Source organism: Protomyctophum bolini, assembly GCF_963924005.1.
Source record: "Protomyctophum bolini genome assembly, chromosome: 12".
In the NCBI taxonomy this organism is placed as follows: domain Eukaryota; kingdom Metazoa; phylum Chordata; class Actinopteri; order Myctophiformes; family Myctophidae; genus Protomyctophum; species Protomyctophum bolini.
In genome coordinates, this window is record NC_137873.1 from 8,515,886 (window position 1) to 8,535,076 (window position 19,191).

The 19,191-nt window shown below is 44.9% G+C and overlaps 2 protein-coding genes across 3 annotated transcripts in view; one reads left to right on the top strand and one right to left on the bottom strand.

Annotated features, from left to right (window-relative positions):
- cop1 (COP1 E3 ubiquitin ligase) overlaps nucleotides 1-7,881 on the top strand; it is a 33,143-nt gene extending 25,262 nt beyond the window's left edge. Inside the window, exons 16-21 of the mRNA XM_080778549.1 lie at nucleotides 4,456-4,572; nucleotides 4,682-4,799; nucleotides 5,167-5,291; nucleotides 6,031-6,191; nucleotides 6,893-6,937; nucleotides 7,265-7,881. Of these exons, the coding sequence (XP_080634675.1) occupies nucleotides 4,456-4,572; nucleotides 4,682-4,799; nucleotides 5,167-5,291; nucleotides 6,031-6,191; nucleotides 6,893-6,937; nucleotides 7,265-7,282 (584 nt within the window). The 3' untranslated portion in view covers nucleotides 7,283-7,881. The remainder of the gene's footprint in view (nucleotides 1-4,455; nucleotides 4,573-4,681; nucleotides 4,800-5,166; nucleotides 5,292-6,030; nucleotides 6,192-6,892; nucleotides 6,938-7,264) is intronic.
- Nucleotides 7,882-11,878: 3,997 nt separating this feature from the next.
- On the bottom strand, nucleotides 11,879-18,813 carry LOC308325798 (uncharacterized protein). Of its 2 annotated transcripts, XM_080778493.1 has the most exons (8): nucleotides 18,521-18,813; nucleotides 17,238-17,454; nucleotides 16,657-16,897; nucleotides 15,972-16,106; nucleotides 15,357-15,463; nucleotides 14,808-14,951; nucleotides 14,004-14,096; nucleotides 11,879-12,660 (listed from the first exon to the last, which is right to left on the bottom strand). In XM_080778493.1, exons 1-8 carry the CDS (start codon nucleotides 18,631-18,633, stop codon nucleotides 12,490-12,492), a joined length of 1,221 nt encoding a protein of 406 aa, XP_080634619.1. In that variant the 5' UTR covers nucleotides 18,634-18,813; the 3' UTR covers nucleotides 11,879-12,489. The 2 variants fall into 2 exon arrangements, with proteins under 2 accessions (XP_080634619.1, XP_080634620.1); XM_080778494.1 differs by lacking the exon at nucleotides 14,004-14,096.
- Nucleotides 18,814-19,191: the final 378 nt, after the last annotated feature.

The following is a 19,191-nucleotide window of genomic DNA, read 5'->3' on the forward strand; positions in this document are numbered from 1 at the left end:
GAAGACTGGCGGACGTCGACCTTCGTCCAGTCCTCGGTGGGTCTCCTCCACCCGCTTCCGGAAGGGACTTTCTGGACGAGCGGGTGGTCTTCGGCGTGCGAGAGCTTCTTCAGCTCCGAGCTTCTCTTCTCCAGCTGAGCGACTTCCCGCTGCAGGTCTTTGACGAAGCCCTCGGCCCGTTTCTCCGTCGTCTTCTGCTTCCCTTCGATCACGTCGATGAGCTCAGCCTGGCTTCTCTCGATGCAGCTGCTCAGAGCGGTGAAGACCCGCGCGCTGACGGCTATCACCTTGTCCGCGTCCTCCCGGCTGAGATCCACCGAGCGTTTGACCTCCTGGATCTTCTCTTGTCTCTCCCGGATCATCTGCTGAACCTCGTCCACCGTCTTTTCATGCTCTTCCTTCAACTTGTGGTTCCTCAGCCGATCGACCATCTCGGAGATCAAAGTGTTGACGAAGACTTCCGGTCTCCCCCGCGGGAAGGTTTTGTTACAGAGTGGACACTTGCACGCTTTCTCGGCGCCGGCGGCGCCCCAGTGTCGTGTGATGCAGGCTTTGCAGTAGTTGTGTCCACACGGCGTGCTGACCGGATCGGTGAACACGTCCAGACAGATGGAACACAGGAACTGCTCTTCAGACAGGAGGACGCTGGAGGACGCCATTTTCTACACATGGAGGATACAAAGTTGAAGTATCAGCGTTAGTTCTTGAATACTACATCCCACAGCTTGATAGTTATGAACACATTCTGGGCTGGGAACACCTTTTTGGTGTTTTTAGATATTATATATTATAATTTAGCTATTGAAAAATAGCAGATCTACAAGCTCATAGCGCGCCACTGAGCTTGTAGATCTGCTATTTATTTTAAATCGTGAAAATATATTATTTCAGAGCGAACATTTTTTAACTCAAATCTTTGCTTCTGAGGGGTTCCTGGAATAACATATTTTCAGATGGGGGGGTCGGTGGCCAAATATATATAAATCTGGGCGTCCTTAACATGAGAAAAGTTGAGAACCACTGACATAAAAAGGATTTAGAAGATATTTGTAGAATCGATGGTAGGTCTAAACGAATAGAGCACCGTAATGTTGTCCTGTACTGGACATGGAAACATTACGACATGTTTTACCAACTGAAAGATCGGACTGAGGGAAGTTCAAGCACGACTCTGATACGGTTTCATTATACCTCCATATTATTGTGTTTTTATTACATGGCTTGGTTGAAGGCTTGATTCTGATTGGTCAATCGCTGAATTCAGCGGTGAGTTATGTGTTGATAACAGACCGCTCCGCTGTATAACAGACCTCTGCCTAATCAAACCCTCTGAGCACCAGCTGATTTACTGCTGTTTCCAACATGACAGCCATGTAAACACGCACACACACACACACACACACACACACACACACACACACACACTAGTGACACACAATGTCATTTACAGCTAAACGTTGCTCTCAAGAATGTTTTTGAAAACATTTGAGCGAGAAATAGACGAAGCAGTGAAACCCGAAAATTGATTCTATTTTGATCAACTCACTTCCTTGTTTTCCGACAGTGCCTGCAGCTGGCCAGACGCAGCCAGCGCCAACTTATGGAATACTTTGTTTATTGTGTTTTGGGTCAATGTATTAATTTATACATTTTTACATTAATACAATTTTTATAAGTTAGGTAGCCATGTAATAAGCGGGATCATATCTGGCTAGGTGGTCGTTGTTGGGAGATAATTCACCTTCAGGGAATTTTAACCACCTCGGCTTCAGCTCGGTGGTTAACCCCTTCTGACCTGAGATCAGATTCATACGAGGTTTCCACTGGACACACACTGGTCTGATTAACCCATTCTGACCTGAGATCAGATTCTAAAAATGTCAGTCGTTCTTCGATTCTTTCAAAAATAGCAGATCTACAAGCTCATAGCGCGCCACTCGGTGGCGCGCTATGAGCTTGTAGATCTGCTATTTTTCAATAGCTAAAGCATAACATAATGCCACCACCAAAATGGGTTCCCGTTCAGAATGGGTTAAACTCCCTGTCGGTGAATTATGGTGACAACGACCACCTAGCCAGATATGATCCCTTACTTAGTGAATAGTAAATCATTATCTTGTATTCACCTGTCTTTAAGTATAGTCAGTATTTCTCTTCTGTTGGAGGTGTTGTAGAGAGAGAACGAGAGCTGGAACTGTACTTCTCCTTTTACTGTACTTCACCTTTAGACTTATGGAGGAACGTGCTCCTTGTGCAGTATGCTGTTAACCCTTCACAGCCTCCACTCGTCTCACCGTACCACCGCGACCATATCGTAGTGCCCAAAGTCCTACACTTGATGTTAACCCATTTCGGGGCGGGAACCCCTTTTGGTGTTGGCATCATGTCGTGCTTTAGCTATTGAAAAATAGCAGATCTACAAGCTCATAGCGCGCCACTCGTCTGCTTTTTATTTTTTTAATCGAAGAACGACTGACTTAGAAACACAGCTTTTTCAGAAAACTGTCATTTTCAAACAGACATTTTTAGAATCTGATCTCAGGTCAGAATGAAAACTGTCAGGATGTAGAAGACTTTTTTAGAATCTGATTTCAGGTCGGAATGGGTTAAGACATCAAGTGTAGGAGCCCAATAAAACCAAAGTCCAAACTAATATTTATTCTCTGTAGTTGTTGTCCATCACTTCAGCATTCATGAAATAAGGCAAAATATTAAACTGTCTTAAACGGAGCACGGCACAGCATTACAGACAGCATTACAGACTAGGGGTGTCAAAAAAAACCCTAACCCATTATGAACGATTCAAAATCTATTCATAATTTCATTTTTTTTGTTCTGGTTACATTTACAGGAGTTTTCACTACATGGTGTTTGTGATATGAAATGTAAGCTTACCCTAATCACAGTAAACATGTCTTGTATAATTATTTAGTATAGTCACTTCAGTTGGCCGAGTAGATTCAGTAGAATATAGAGTATAGATTCAGCAGAGTCGTTTTTGGATTGAGAATAGAGTTGAATCGAATCGTGACCCCCCAAGAATCGGAATCAAATCAAATGGTGGGACAGCCACAGATTCACAGCCCTAATACAGACATACAGACAACATACAGACAGCACAGCATACAGACCAGCTGTCCTCAGGAACAGAGTTAATAAACCACTGTTTGCCTTTACTCTGCCAGTCAATAAGACCTGGGCTGGATATAGTATAGGGACCTTGTTAAATAACCTCCTAGACATAGAAATGTATGTCTCACTTGCATAGACAAACAAAGGTTTTATTAGACAACATTTCAGTACACATTCCTTCCATCAGGTGGACAGCCCTCCCATCGTTTGGTTCGAACCCTGTGGGCTCCCCCGGAGTCAGTGTCCAAGTGTCCTTGAGCAAGACTCTGAACCCCTAATTGCTCCTGATGTGCTGGATGGTGCCTTGCATGGTTTCCGCCGCCATCGGTGTATGAATGTGTGTGAATGGGTGAATGTAATGCACAATATATGTAAAGTGCCTTGTGGTTAGAGTGTCCGCCCTGAAACTGGGAGGTCGGTGTTCGATCCCCGGCCGGGTCATATATTCCAAAGACTGTAAAAATTGGACCCAATGCTGCGGCTCACCGCTCCAAGAGATGGGTCAAATGGGGAGAACAGATTTCACAAATCGCTACGACTTTGACTTTTGACTTTTTGAATGCACCATTTACCCTGACGAACATGTCTGACTGCTCGTTGTGCTTTGTTTCTCCAGTGAAGCTGTGGTCCACTAACCTGTGTCTGACTGCTCGTTGTGCTTTGTCTTCCAGTGAAGCTGTGGTCCACTAACCTGTGTCTGACTGCTCGTTGTGCTTTGTCTTCCAGTGAAGCTGTGGTCCACTAACCTATGTCTGACTGCTTGTTGTGCTTTGTGGTCCACTAACCTGTGGTCCACTAACCTGTGTCTGACTGCTTGTTTTGCTTTGTTTTCCAGTGAAGCTGTGGTCCACTAACCTGTGTCTTAACTGCTTGTTTTGCTTTGTTTTACCAGTGAAGCTGTGGTCCACTAACCTGTGTCTGACTGCTTGTTTTTCCATTGAAGCTGTGGTCCACTAACCTGTGTCTGACTGCTCGTTGTGCTTTGTCTTCCAGTGAAGCTGTGGTCCACTAACCTGTGTCTGACTGCTCGTTGTGCTTTGTCTTCCAGTGAAGCTGTGGTCCACTAACCTGTGTCTGACTGCTCGTTGTGCTTTGTCTTCCAGTGAAGCTGTGGTCCACTAACCTGTGTCTGACTGCTTGTTGTGCTTTGTCTTCCAGTGAAGCTGTGGTCCACTAACCTATGTCTGACTGCTTGTTGTGCTTTGTCTTCCAGTGAAGCTGTGGTCCACTAACCTGTGTCTGACTGCTCGTTGTGCTTTGTTTTCCAGTGAAGCTGTGGTCCACTAACCTGTGTCTGACTGCTCGTTGTGCTTTGTCTTCCAGTGAAGCTGTGGTCCACTAACCTGGACAACTCCGTGGCCAGCATCGAGGCCAAAGCCAACGTGTGCTGTGTGAAGTTCAGCCCCACATCGAGGTACCACCTGGCCTTTGGCTGTGCAGGTAATATACAACACTCCTCCTCCTTCACTGTACACTGTAAACCCAGAGCTTCTCATGTCCTCCTCCATCACTTTACACTGTATTACGACCGTGTTTATTGTCTCCACAGACCACTGTGTGCACTATTACGACCTCCGCCACACTAAGCAGCCAATCATGGTGTTCAAAGGCCACAGGAAGGCCGTCTCCTACGCCAAGTTTGTCAACGGAGAGGAAATCGTCTCCGCGTAAGTCGGCTCTTCCTCCTAATCCTGCGTTTAGGGATTCCGTTCCGTTATGTTACGGTTTGGTGTGTTTTCACTGCAGCAGCCAGCTGCAGCCAATCAGGCTGCTAGTTTGATTCACTGAAGCAGCCAGCTGCAGCCAATCGGGCTGGAACCCATTCTAGCCAATATTAGAGAGGGCTAAATATATGTAATGCAGTCTTAGCTCTTTTCTCAATGTTTTATACAATTGTAAAAAAAGAATATAACAAGAGATGCTTATGCTGTTTTGCACTCTCATGTCAGTTTTTACTTATTTGACTCCTGTATCATGCTGTAAACTGTATACTGTAAATGTTTGCATAAATAACGGTGTGTATTGTCCCTCCAGCTCCACGGACAGCCAGCTGAAGCTGTGGAACGTCAACAAGCCTCACTGTCTCCGCTCCTTCAAGGGTCACATCAACGAGAAGAACTTTGTGGGCCTGGCCTCCAACGGAGACTATGTGGCCTGTGGTAAATATCAATACACTGTGTGGGCCTGGCCTCCAACAGGGAGACTATGTGGTAAATATCAATACACTGTGTGGGCCTGGCCTCCAACAGGGAGACTATGTGGTAAATATCAATACACTGTGTGGGCCTGGCCTCCAACAGAGACTATGTGGCCTGTGGTAAATATAAATACACTGTGTGGGCCTGGCCTCCAACAGAGACTATGTGGCCTGTGGTAAATATAAATACACTGTGTGGGCCTGGCCTCCAACAGAGACTATGTGGCCTGTGGTAAATATCAATACACTGTGTGGGCCTGGCCTCCAACAGAGACTATGTGGCCTGTGGTAAATATCAATACACTGTGTGGGCCTGGCCTCCAACAGAGACTATGTGGCCTGTGGTAAATATCAATACATTTTTTGGGCCTGGCCTCCAACAGAGACTATGTGGCCTGTGGTAAATATAAATACACTGTGTGGGCCTGGCCTCCAACAGAGACTATGTGTAGTATTCTTCTGTTTTCATATTGGGTGTATACTATGAATGAAGTGGAGGATAGCCAGGGGTTCATAAAACTGGACCCGGTTCGAAAAGGGAACCGGTGATATCTTAATTTTTTTTGTATATAATTATTACATTTTGCAATTAAATCAATTATCTAAGTGTGGGTGTGTGTGGTGTGTTTGTGTGTGTCTCTGTGTGTGTGTGTGTGTGTGTGTGTGTGTGTGTGTGTGTGTGTGTGTGTGTGGTCTAACAGGCAGTGAGAACAACTCCCTGTATCTCTACTACAAGGGTCTGTCCAAGACGTTGCTGACCTTTAAGTTCGACACGGTGAAGAGCGTCCTGGACAAGGACAAGAAGGAGGACGACACCAATGAGTTCGTCAGCGCTGTGTGTTGGAGGGCCCTGCCTGACGGGGTGAGATTAGTATTACTATTATTCTTACTGTAGTGGCTGGAGGGGCCCTAGGAAATCGGGGGCCGATCACGTCATTTTCAAACGATCAGAATCGGATCGGGAGCAAAAGAAATTGATCAGGACAACATCCCTAGTTTCAATATGATATCCATATCATGATATTAGAATTGTCTGTGATTTTTGGATATTGTACCAGTGTGATATGGCTCTATAAGTGTTTATAGAAATCGGTTTCGGCAGATACTCAAAATCAAATTATCAGAATCATAATTTTTTATTATTATTATTATTATTATTATTAAATGCTTTAGTGTTATATGATTACAAAGGCAAATGTGACCCCAGTACAATAACTGATATACTATGGAGGAGCCACCCATTTTCAGGAGAGATCAGAAATCTGTTAAAAATAATTCAATAAACTGATTCAGAATCTTCAAATATTGTTTGAGAATCACTGGTCAAATGCGTCTGTGTTTTTTTCCTTCTAATTGGTCAAATGCATTTCTTTACATGCAGTGCAATGCTCAGGTTCTTAGTGGAAGCTAAGGTTTCAAATCTCAAGTGCAAGGCACGATTGTTATATCACAATCAAAGCATTATTTTTTACTGCACACCTACATAAGTCGATAGATTTTCCAGGAGTCATAACAGCCTGTAAATGAAATGTTCTGATATTTTTGTGTCGCCATATCTTTTAGGAGTCAAATGTGCTCATTGCAGCAAACAGCCAAGGAACAATCAAGGTATGTGTTTATTGTTTTTCTTTTAGGCTCTGCATTTTCGTTCTTATTGTAGCCTTCTTTTTGAACACTTTGGACTTGACACTTCCAAATGTACCTGTTCACACACATATGTACAGTATATTGAGGATGTACAGTTTGGTATTGTTGGATTTGACAACATGGATGCAGTCTGGATGTGACCTTAAAAAAAATTTGAAAAATCTAAGAACGACTGACATGGAAACATAGCTTTCTCAGAAAACTGTCAGGATGTAGAAGACATTTTTATAGAATCTGATCTCAGGTCAGAATGGGTCAAGAATATGTTTTGTATCCTTTCCTCCGCAGGTACTGGAGCTGGTCTGAAGACTCCAGCGTGTGTGTGTCTGTGGAGGAGGTCTGGTCCTCCAGGCTCTGTGGTTCTGGTTCAGAGGACTGACGGGTCGGCCCGTTGCTGGGAGGAGGAGGAGGAGGGTTTCCCCGGGGTGGCGGGGCGGACGACGCTGCTTTTAAAGGAAGCATTCGGAACACTCTGGGATGTCTAAGAAGAAAACGGAAGCCCTTCCTTGATTTTTTAACGAGCTACAAAATGAAATGTGCTAAAACTGTGGTCCTAAAAAAAACAAGACTTTTAAGAGCAGTACATCACTAAACAGTCGGATGGTCGGTATGTACTTCAGGGCCACTTCAGAGGACAAGAACCCAGAACGTATAGTCTGCACAAAACCAGTCCTTCGAAAGACTGATTTTATTTTCTTTCTTTCTTTTTTGTTGTTTTTCAATAAAGTTATCGACTGAAATAGAGAAAAATGATGATATCATTTTTTTAGGTCAGATCAGACGACAATAATCAACCTGTGGCTATCACTGGCTACATCTAGCCAAAAGATACTTCCTGTATTGTTGCATTATCTGTTCTTAAAAAGGCCAAAGCACAAGACAAAATAAAATGCAAAATGACTGTCTTTTACCTAAAGTTTCTTGACCCCCACACACCCCCCCCCCCCCCCAATGACCCCAGTCAGTCCCCCCCCCCCCTCCCCCTCTTCTGCTGTTTGTTAATTTGTGTTGTTACTCCCCTGTGTTTAAAGAAACCAATTTCAAGGACTCGAATATCTCTCTACAAGTTTTGTTTTCCAATAATGTTGTCCTACCATTTGTACTGTATTAATATTAAGGAGATCAATGCAAGAGAAAGACCCGCAACGACTCATGAAACCTACTGATACATATCACCCGTTTCGACTGATATCAATCGACAAGACCGCAGTGATCAGTACGATTTGTTTTCGACGAGTATGGGCTCGCTCTGGCGATTAAGGTTTTTGGCGAACATGCATTAATATTAGGACCGCGCTGCGACATGCCTTGTGGTTATGTTCAGGGGGGAGGCTATGAGGAGGCTTGTCGTTTTCAGTAGGCTCAGTAAACCCGACTAGACCCGATAAGATCGGTTAACGTGTCATCAACGCCAATCGCAGCCAGTATAGGCTCCAGGTGAGCCGATCGGCTAGATGAGATCGGCGTAATAAGTAAACCTACTGGGAATTATCGGTTGATTTTCGGTCGAAACGGCTAGATACATCTCCATCCGTGTGCCCGTACCGTACCGTACCTTGTTCTGTGCTGTTGTTATAACTATTTCTAATGTGTCTCATCATCTTGTGTACATGATGTACATGAACCGGCAAGATCAAATTGGACGACTTTTCTTCCTCTCACTTACTGTATGCGAGGAGGAGTGTGATTTTTCAACGAGCGGAAATTATGTGGAATCAGTTGAAACAGTGTTCGTGAATCAGTTGAAACCGTGTCCGTGAATCGGTTGAAACCGTGTTCGTGAATCGGTTGAAACCGTGTTCGTGAATCGGTTGAAACCGTGTCCGTGAATCGGTTGAAACCGTGTCCGTGAATCGGTTGAAACCGTGTTCGTGAATCGGTTGAAACCGTGTTCGTGAATCGGTTGAAACCGTGTTCGTGAATCGGTTGAAACCGTGTTCGTGAATCAGTTGAAACCGTGTCCGTGAATCGGTTGAAACCGTGTTCGTGAATCGGTTGAAACCGTGTTCGTGAATCGGTTGAAACCGTGTTCGTGAATCGTGTTCGTGAATCGGTTGAAACCGTGTTCGTGAATCGGTTGAAACCGTGTTCGTGAATCGGTTGAAACCGTGTTCGTGAATCGGTTGAAACCGTGTTCGTGAATCGGTTGAAACCGTGTTCGTTAATCGGTTGAAACCGTGTTCGTGAATCGGTTGAAACCGTGTTCGTGAATCGGTTGAAACCGTGTTCGTGAATCTGTTGAAACCGTGTTCGTGAATCTGTTGAAACCGTGTTCGTGAATCTGTTGAAACCGTGTTCGTGAATCGGTTGAAACCGTGTTCATGAATCAGTTGTTCAGTCAGCAGCGAAGAACTGAACTTTGTCATTGTTGGTTGGAAACCTCATATGTCCAAAACCCTTCATTTTTCGATTATTTTAACAGAAAAAAAGGAAACCGTGAAAGTAGCCGCTCTACAAGCTCCCCAACACATCGCACCGTGATGCGTGTGAGCTTGTAGATCTGCCCTTTTGCGCGACATTATTGTTATATGATGAAGTAGGAAAAAAATAAAAGTTGTTCAGTATGGAATGAGGTTTCAACCGGACGATGACTTGCTGTTCAGCAGTGGTGGAAGAAGTACTCGAATTATTTACTTACGTAAAATTATTGATTCTGCAATGTAGAGATACTCTGTTACAGGTAAAAGTCTGGTATTCATCATTTACTTGAGTAAAAGTACCAACAGTAAAAAAAGCACTCATTATGCAATATGCACAATATCCCATTTAACAAGAAGTTAAAATAAATAAATAAATTAGACGACAAAGCTTGTAGCCAAAGTAAAGCTATAGGCCTGAAGTGGTTAATGTGTGTTTTGTTGTAATCAAAATCTGAAGTTTTCAAATAATTTTAAAAAGTCAATTAAAAGGTACAATATTTGCCTCTGAGATGTAGTGGAGTAGACTGTAGAAATAAAATTATTGCAAATTGGAAATACTCAAAGTAAAAAAAAAAAAATGTATATACCTCAGAATTGTCCATTACTTACTTTCCACCACTGTTGGGTGCATATAGACCAGTGGTTCCCAAGCACCCCCAAATTGACACTAATTAGCCTGCGGACCCCCATTTGAAAATAATATGCCAGGGGACCCCCATAAGAGAAGATTTTCACAGCTCTAGCAGTGATTCTCAATCTGTTTAATTATCAATTGACATGCATTATTATAGTCTATACCATACGGACCCCCCATATATATTGTAAAATCAATGTCAATTTAACTCCGAGTGTACAAGTGGACCCGTTGGGGTCACATTTAGCTGGGGGACCCCCTGGAACTGCCTCAGGGGCTCCTGGGGGTCCCCGGGACCCCTGGGACCCCCTGGAACTTCATCAGGGACTCCTGGGGGGGTCCCCGGACCCCACTGTGGGAACCACTGGCGAAGGGAACGATGACACGCGTTTCAAACTGGTCAACGAGGAGTCGCTATAGAAACCGCCAAGACAAGACCTACATATTTTATGATAGACCGAGACCAAGAGAGGTGTTTTTGTATTTGTATACATTAATAATAAATTATTTGGAAACATGTCTGAGCATTTTGTATTAGAATGATGGACATCCAAAGTTAACAAACAGCTGCTGAGATTAATGTAGGCCTACTTGGGAAAAACACAACTTGGCTTTGGGTGTCACTGACGTTGGTGCTGCTGCTGCTGCTGCTGCTAGGCCATACATGGGCAACTGGCGGCCCGGGGGCCACATGTGTGGCCCCCACCTTCCCTTAATATGGCCCTCAAGTTAATATTGGAATACTGATATATTATTGATTTTAGCTGTTAATACAATTTGAAGCTTGCAAACATAACCCGCTTTACTTCAGTCTAAATTATAGTGGCCCTCTGGAGTGAGTGTGGAACTATAGTGGCCCTCTGGAGTGAGCGTGGAACTATAGTGGCCCTCTGGAGTGAGCGTGGAACTATAGTGGCCCTCTGGAGAGAGCGTGGAACTATAGTGGCCCTCTGGAGTGAGCGTGGAACTATAGTGGCCCTCTGGAGAGAGTGTGGAACTATAGTGGCCCTCTGGAGTGAGTGTGGAAGTATAGTGGCCCTCTGGAGTGAGTGTGGAAGTATAGTGGCCCTCTGGAGTGAGTGTGGAAATAATAGTGGCCCTCTGGAGTGAGTGTGGAAATATAGCGGCCCTCTGGAGTGAGTGTGGAACTATAGTGGTTGTTTGACTAGTACTATCACCATTATATTCACCACTGGTCCAAAATGACATTCAAATCCAAGGAGCAGAAATTATGTGGTACAAAACAGAAAGATTTTATTGTCATTGTATGCAACAACAAAATTAGAAGTGTTTCTCTTGGTCAGTTGTGATGCCCCACACACAGACACACACACACATACTGTACAGTTTATCGTACAGACAAATCGTGAAAATGGGCCTCAAATCTTTTGAATATATATATATTATTACAGAATGGACATTTTAACTCAAATCTTTGCTTCTGGGGGGAGGTCCCTGGAAGAACAACATATTTTCAGAGGAGGCATATAATTATTACATATAATTTCTGGGGTCCTTGACATGAAACACTGAGCACCACTGATACAGAAACATAAGGTTTTTCAGAAGATTTTTTGAAGACATTTTAAACATTGACGTCAGGCCTAAATGGGTTAAAATAGCCATTCTACATCGACAAGTGAGCTTGTAGATTGGCTATTTGAACTATTCAAAAATTCAAAAAACTAAAAAAAAAAAAGCCACAGTAATTAGAGAGAAGGACGAACATAGAGGTGTCCATGCATTGCTCTGGTTTCTCCTCGGCATCAACACCGTTGAAAATGAAATGTGAGGCAGAAGAAGATTAAATGGGACAGCAGGTCCATTTCATCTTCTTCTGCCTCACATTTCATTTTCAATCTGCGTTGTTCTTGTCTCCAGCGTACTGTTTTTGTGACAACAACAACTTTTGGTTCTTGAACTGCTTCCGTTCTAGATTCTTGGAACCTTCGGTGCTTTTCACAGAACCGGCGGCCATTTTCTTTGGTTCATTTTAGGAAACCGAACCTCTGAACCAGTTCAATGTTAGGCTGGGAAAAAAAGCCCCGGGCCGGTTCAACCCAGGTAGAAAAGGGGCCTCTGTGTTGCGTGTGAGATAAATGTGTGTGTTGGGGGCGGGGCCTCTTATGTGGCGCTCTGGCATCTCAGCGAACACCCGTGGACAGTCAGGACATTGATAGGGCTTCTCGGGGAGAGGGGTGACTCCGTCCGGCCTCGCTCTGTAGATGGAGAAGCGGTGCTTCTTGCAGACATATACCATTTCCTCGTGGATCTTGTCGTGAGCTCTTAGCTTAAAACGTTCTGAGAAAAAATATCTATTCTCACACACACACAATATTAGTAGGGCTTTTTGTGCCCACTATGTGAAGTCTTCTTACTGTAGAAAAACAACGTTCCAACATTCAGGACAGAGTTTGTGGAGGCGACGGGCCCTCGGGGAGGGCAGAGAGGTTCCACGTTCAGGTCAGGACAGAGTCTGTGGGGGCCGACTGGCCCTCGGGGAGGGCAGAGGGTTCCTGGCCGTGGGGGAGGGCAGAGGGTTCCGACTGGCCCTGGGGGAGGGCTGAGGGAGGGGTCTTCTTGGGGCGGCGTTTGATGGACGGACACACCTGCCTCCGGTGGGTCGTCAGCTGAGATGAGGACAAGAAGAGTCAAGACGTAATAGTTTAATTACAGCATAGTGGCCTTTTCGGACGGGCAAGTGACTGACGCCGACGCGCCGCCTACTTACCGCCTAGTAATTCATTTTAAATGAGAGACGTGTGCGTTTATTTTTATGGGACACGCGAGCAGCAGGGCGTTACATTCACGGGGGAATAAACACAAAACGTAAGAATTTACGGGAGACGAGGTTTCTGCCAGGCTGTTTATTTTCCTTCGCATTCGGCTCAAAAATGAAAGCCTGGGAGAACGAGACACATTTCTATTGGTCTAGAGGAGTGGGAGTGAACTACGGTGCAGAGGGGGCGGGGCTAGAGGAGTGGGAGTGAACTACGGCGCAGAGGGGGCGGGGCTAGAGGAGTGGGAGTGAACTACGGCGCAGAGGGGGAGGGGCTAGAGGAGTGGGAGTGAACTACGGTGCAGAGGGGGGCGTCACTCTCAATATAGCAATATAGATTCTCAACGTTTATTGGCTGTGGGGACACCCCCCCCGGGAAATGCTTTAAGGCCATAATAATGTCTGCCGACAGACAGCTACGATAATACTACTACGTATGTCTTTGACAGCTACGATAATACTACTACGTATGTCTTTGACAGATACGATAATACTACGTATGTCTTTGACAGCTACGATAATACTACGTATGTCTTTGACAGCTACGATAATACTACTACGTATGTCTTTGACAGCTACGATAATACTACGTATGTCTTTGACAGCTACGATAATACTACTACGTATGTCTTTGACAGCTACGATAATACTACGTATGTCTTTGACAGCTACGATAATACTACTACGTATGTCTTTGACAGCTACGATAATACTACGTATGTCTTTGACAGCTACGATAATACTACGTATGTCTTTGACAGCTACGATAATACTACTACGTATGTCTTTGACAGCTACGATAATACTACGTATGTCTTTGACAGCTACGATAATACTACGTATGTCTTTGACAGCTACGATAATACTACGTATGTCTTTGACAGCTACGATAATACTACTACGTATGTCTTTGACAGCTACGATAATACTACGTATGTCTTTGACAGCTACGATAATACTACGTATGTCTTTGACAGCTACGATAATACTACGTATGTCTTTGACAGCTACGATAATAATACTACGTATGTCTTTGACAGCTACGATAATACTACTACGTATGTCTTTGACAGCTACGATAATACTACGTATGTCTTTGACAGCTACGATAATAATACTACGTATGTCTTTGACAGCTACGATAATACTACGTATGTCTTTGACAGCTACGATAATACTGCGACAGCGACCGACCTCAGCGAGGGAGTAGAAGCCTTCGTTGCAGCTGTCACATTTGTGGAGCTTTTCCTCCCTGCTGTGGCACGCCCGTCTCCGGTGGGTCGTCAGCTGAGAACGAGAGTCAAGACGTAACGTGGTTAGTTAGTTTAACCCATTTTGTGCGGGAACCACTTTTGGTGTTAGCATGTTGTTATGCTTTAGTTATTGAAAAATAGCAGATCTACAAGCTCATAGCGCGCCACCGAGTGGCGCTGCTACGAGCTTGTAGGTCTGCTATTTTAGAAAAATCGAAAAGAACGACTGACATAGAAACATAGCTTTTTCAGAAAACTTTCAGGATGTAGACAACATTTTTTGAATCTGATCTCAGGTCAGAATGGGTTAAATGAGAGACGCGAGTATGTGTGTACTAGGGTGCAGAGGGGCGGGGCTAGGGGGCGGGGCTAGAGGAGTGGGAGTGAACTACGGCGCAGAGAGGAGCGTCGCTATAAATATAGTGACGTCGGTTTTCTCTGCTGTTTTCTATACCAGGGAGGGGAGGGGCAGAAGGGAGGCGGGGCAGAAGGCGCTCAGATCAGGTGAACCAATATTATCCAGCACTTGAGCAAAAAGCGCTACCCCGCCCCTCTAGACCAGAGGTTCTCAACGTTTTTTGGCTGGGGACCCCCTGGAAATGCTTTCGCCCAAAAAATAATAATAATTGCGACCCCCCCCAGGTTGAGAAGCCCTGCTCTAGACCAGAAAGCACGCCGGCTGGGCCAGGCTTCCACCGACAGCACAACGAGACATATTTCTTTGACGGCAACGAGGCCAACCGACCTCAGAGAAGAAGTAGAAGACTTCGTTGCAGCCGTCACATTTGTAGCGCTTGTCCTCGCTGCTGTGCGTGTACTGGTGGGCGCAGAGCGCCGAGGACGACTGGAAGCTCCGCTCGCACACGTAGCAGGAGAAGATGGTGTCCGCCTGAGGGAAGAAGACAGGATCCGTTATCACACGTAGCAGGAGAAGATGGTGTCCGCCTGAGGGAAGGAGACAGGATCTGTTATCACACGTAGCAGGAGAAGATGGTGTCCGCCTGAGGGAAGAAGACAGGATCTGTTGTTGACTTTTACTGCCTGCCAAGAACGAGTTAAAACAAGTTATCTTTATTTCATTTCATATTGAATTAAAGAAAGACCGCCGTCTTCATTATCATCTGGTTAGCTCCAGGTTGCTATAGCTAGCTATCAACAAAACAAGATGGACATACCTTGATTTTTAAACCCCATTAATTTCGGAATCCATTTCCCAGATTTCGTTTTTTTTTTAAACGAGCTCCCGGTTGAAGCTGCTGGTTGTACTCCTGACCTCCCGGTGGGTCTTCCTTACCTGTTCAATCTGCTGGATGTATTCCTCCCTGTGGCTCTTCCTGATGTGCCTCATCTTGCCTTTGGCGTCAGAGAACGTGATGCAACATTGAACGCACTGCAGGGGGTCTGCGGAGAAACACAACAAAAACACCTGTTTTTTTGGCAGCAAATTTCTATTTTAGTTCTAGTCATAGTCTTTGGAATGAAACTCAATTTAGTTTTAGTCACATTTTAGTCACCTGGAATGTTTTAGCCTAGTCTTAGTCGACTAAATGTCATGCCATTTTAGTCGACTAAATCTACAGTTGATTTAGTCGACTAAAATTTATTTTAGCAGGCCTTGATGCCGTCGTAATGGCTGATTCAGCGTGCAACCAAGTGCAAAAATGAATCACTTACATACTGGATCTCTTGTCCACTAGTACCTTCCTAACATTTCAGTCTAGTTTTTATTTGTTGACGAAATTGTCAATATATTTAGTCTTAGTTTTAGTCATCCGTAGCTTAGTTTTCATTTAGTTTATGTAGTCGTCGTCAGTGGAAAAAAATGGTAGTCGACGAACATTTTCTAGTCGACGAAATAAACACTGGTTTCAGAGGAGACGGAGAGATGATCAAAGGTGGGCGTACGTACCGGTGGGATCGGGGTCTTTCTCGATCGGGGTCAGGGTCCAGTTCCGACCGGCATCATCTACGGTGGGATCGGGGTCTCCCTGGAGCGGGGTCCGGGCGGCGGAGTGGGGCCGACCGGCATCGTCGATAGTTGTAGCTGTGAGGGGAGAAGAGAGAGAAGGACATCACACTATATAGTGAAACTGCATTTGATGTTTTTATCCACATAAAAAAAGATTTATGCGAATAAGGCCAATGGGATTCTCAGATTTTCTTTTTTTTTTTTTTGCGGCTTACGCCTTTTATTGTTTTTTGTTTTTTTTTAAGGGACAGACAGTAGGCTGACAGGAAACGGGAGAGAGATGGGGGAAGACATGCAGTAAAGGCCGTGTCGGGGCTCGGGAGTCGAACCCGCGGCACACTGCGACTGGATTACCAGTCGGGTGCCCAGACGGTTATACGCCACCGCCTGGGCCTGATTTTTTTTTTAACAAGGTGTAAATTGTATACGTTTGCCAAACGTAACTTTCAAGTGAAGTTTATGGAAAAGGAGTCGTGCCCCGACCGCACTGAACCAACGGTTCACCGCGTGTGATTCAGCGTGGCCAGGTTGCTACACAGGCACACACAGTTAAAACACACACACACACACACACACACACACACACACACACACACACACACGTACAGTATGACCGCGGTCATACCTGTGCTTGAGGCGGGTATGGCGGTGGGGCTGAAGAGGCAGCTCTGGGTCTGGCCGTCGGGCAACGTGACCTCCATGATCTGCTGACCAGGGCTGGGGATCACCGTCACCCCCTGGGGGATGACCTGCAGCTGGCCCGTGGCCGGGCCCTGGTCCTGGTGGACTATCACCATGCGCTGGTCCTGCTGCTGCTGCTGGGCAGCGCTGGCCGGACGGTCCACTCCTCCTGACGCAGCTTGATGCTGGGGCAGAGAGAGGAGGGCAGAGAGAGAGGAGGGCAGGGGGAAGGGGAGAGTAAGGGTTTTGGTTGCCACTCAGTAGGCATAACTTCAGAGTATTATGATGATGTCACATGCATACCCTCTATAGTATAAAGTCTATACAACAACTTTGCGTTATGATTAGTTACGTGGCCGGTTAAGACTGAGGTTAGAGTTAGGGTTAGTAATACAGTAGGGTTAGCAATGGCTGACAACAACGTCAATATACATGTAGGAAATGTCCATACTGGCTCCACTGCACGGTCTTGATAAGGAAAGGCTGATGATGTCGGAGATTAAACCAACCTAAAGCACTACCCACCTCCACACGTGGACTATAAAACGTCTGGGTTTGCGAGGCTACACGTGGACGGTCCTCCTCCTCCTCCTCCTCCTCCTCCTCCTCCTCCACCATATCCTCCTCCACGGGCGGAATGCCCTTCACGCGTGACGGGAACCATATTGGACCCTTCTGTAGTCCCTTGGTGAAGTGGCAGCTGCACACTCTGGAGTTCTGATTGGGTCTCCTGTCTCCACGCCTGAAAGGAATTCATAATGCATACGATACGTCCCCAATAAGTAGTAGTACTGCGTATATATATACAGTACACGGAGTAGTAGCCTTCGTTCATTAATTGTCAACGTCATCCTCTGGATTTTCATACATTTTTAAAACTTGTGGAATGGGGACATTTTCCATATGAGTCGTGTATAGGAGGCGGAGCCAATATGATGTTGGTATATTATTTATGTGTTAGTTTGACAGTATGGTTGACCAGCGTTAGCCCCTCCTATGTCCAGCTTTGAGGGTTTGTGTAAGCACAAACATTGTGTAGACACAAACATTGGTTGTGGCCCTCAAACCTGGTGCACGTCACCAGGCTGGCACCAGTAATCAGGCCAGACACACACACAGGAGAACAGAGAATTGCTTTTACACATTATGCATGCATGGAATGTTAATTTCAACATGCAAGTACTTGTTTTCCAATCACTGGATATTTACATGCATTTAATGCATGTAAATATCAGCCATTCTAGGGCTATTTATTAATGCATGTCTGCTGGACAACTCGACACCCCCCCCCCCCCTACTTGTTATCCGAATTGTTGCGTTATAAATAAAGCTTGTTATGATTGATGTAGGCGTTGTAATGGAAAGTGTTAGAGAACCTCCATAAAATAGACTATTCTCCTGCAGCAGAGCCACAACACAAGCAACGTTATATCATGTCATGTATGAATTCGTGCGTCTCTAAATGTTTTGATGATGAATTGAAAATGGTGGGCCCTCTTGTAAACAAGCACTGTAAATGCTTTATTTATGGTGTCGTCCACTCACAGTTAACCGTTTTTATTGAGTTGTTGTAGGCTACTTGAAATGTACTGTAATTATGCAAACTGTTAATAAATCAATCAATCATATTGTACTAGCTCTACAGTATAGCTCTGGTCCATAGCTCTAATGCGAAATGCAAATTAGAGCTATGGATCAGAGCTACTACAGTACGCTCTATGCAGGGCAGAATTATCATTAGGGCTATGGACCAGAGGCTACAGTACCTACACACAAGCAACTTCATTATATATCATTATATATCTAACCTTATATTCTGAATCCAGCGTCTCCTCACAGATGTAGTCTTGGGGAAAGTGTGGAAAGAGCATTTATTGACACCAGGACGGTGGTTGCAGTCAGGAACGAAGCACGCCGTCATGACTCAACTATCATTTACACTGTAATAATACATCAACACTCAACACATCACACAAACTACAATCACAACAACAGGTTTAACGAGCAACTCTGTGGTTACGACCCGCTCACACTAACAGCAATACCACTATATTAAAAATACTAATAATACATTCATTCAAGAAGCACTCTAGTCTAAAATGATGCTATATGTTTAGGAACGGAAGCATCTTCTTCTCAAGTCGGTTTATTGGCGGATCGCAACCATCCTTAAAGGTGCATACCGCCATCTACTGTACAAGAGAAGAGTGTGCAACATCATGTCAATTTCCCCAGTGCTGATGTTTCCTTATATTATCAACTGTCTCAGGTTTGGTTATGTACACAAAAACATGCAGTGCCTTCCTCAACATTACTGCTACTCCCTTCCCCTCTGACACGTCCCACTGCCGTCCGGCTTCACAAAACTTTTGTCAATCGTGCTATCGTCCATTCTAATTCTCACCTTTGTGTAGGGCAGGAGTGGGAGACTTTGACGATGGAGAGGGCCAATATATTTCCACACTCACTCCAGAGGGCC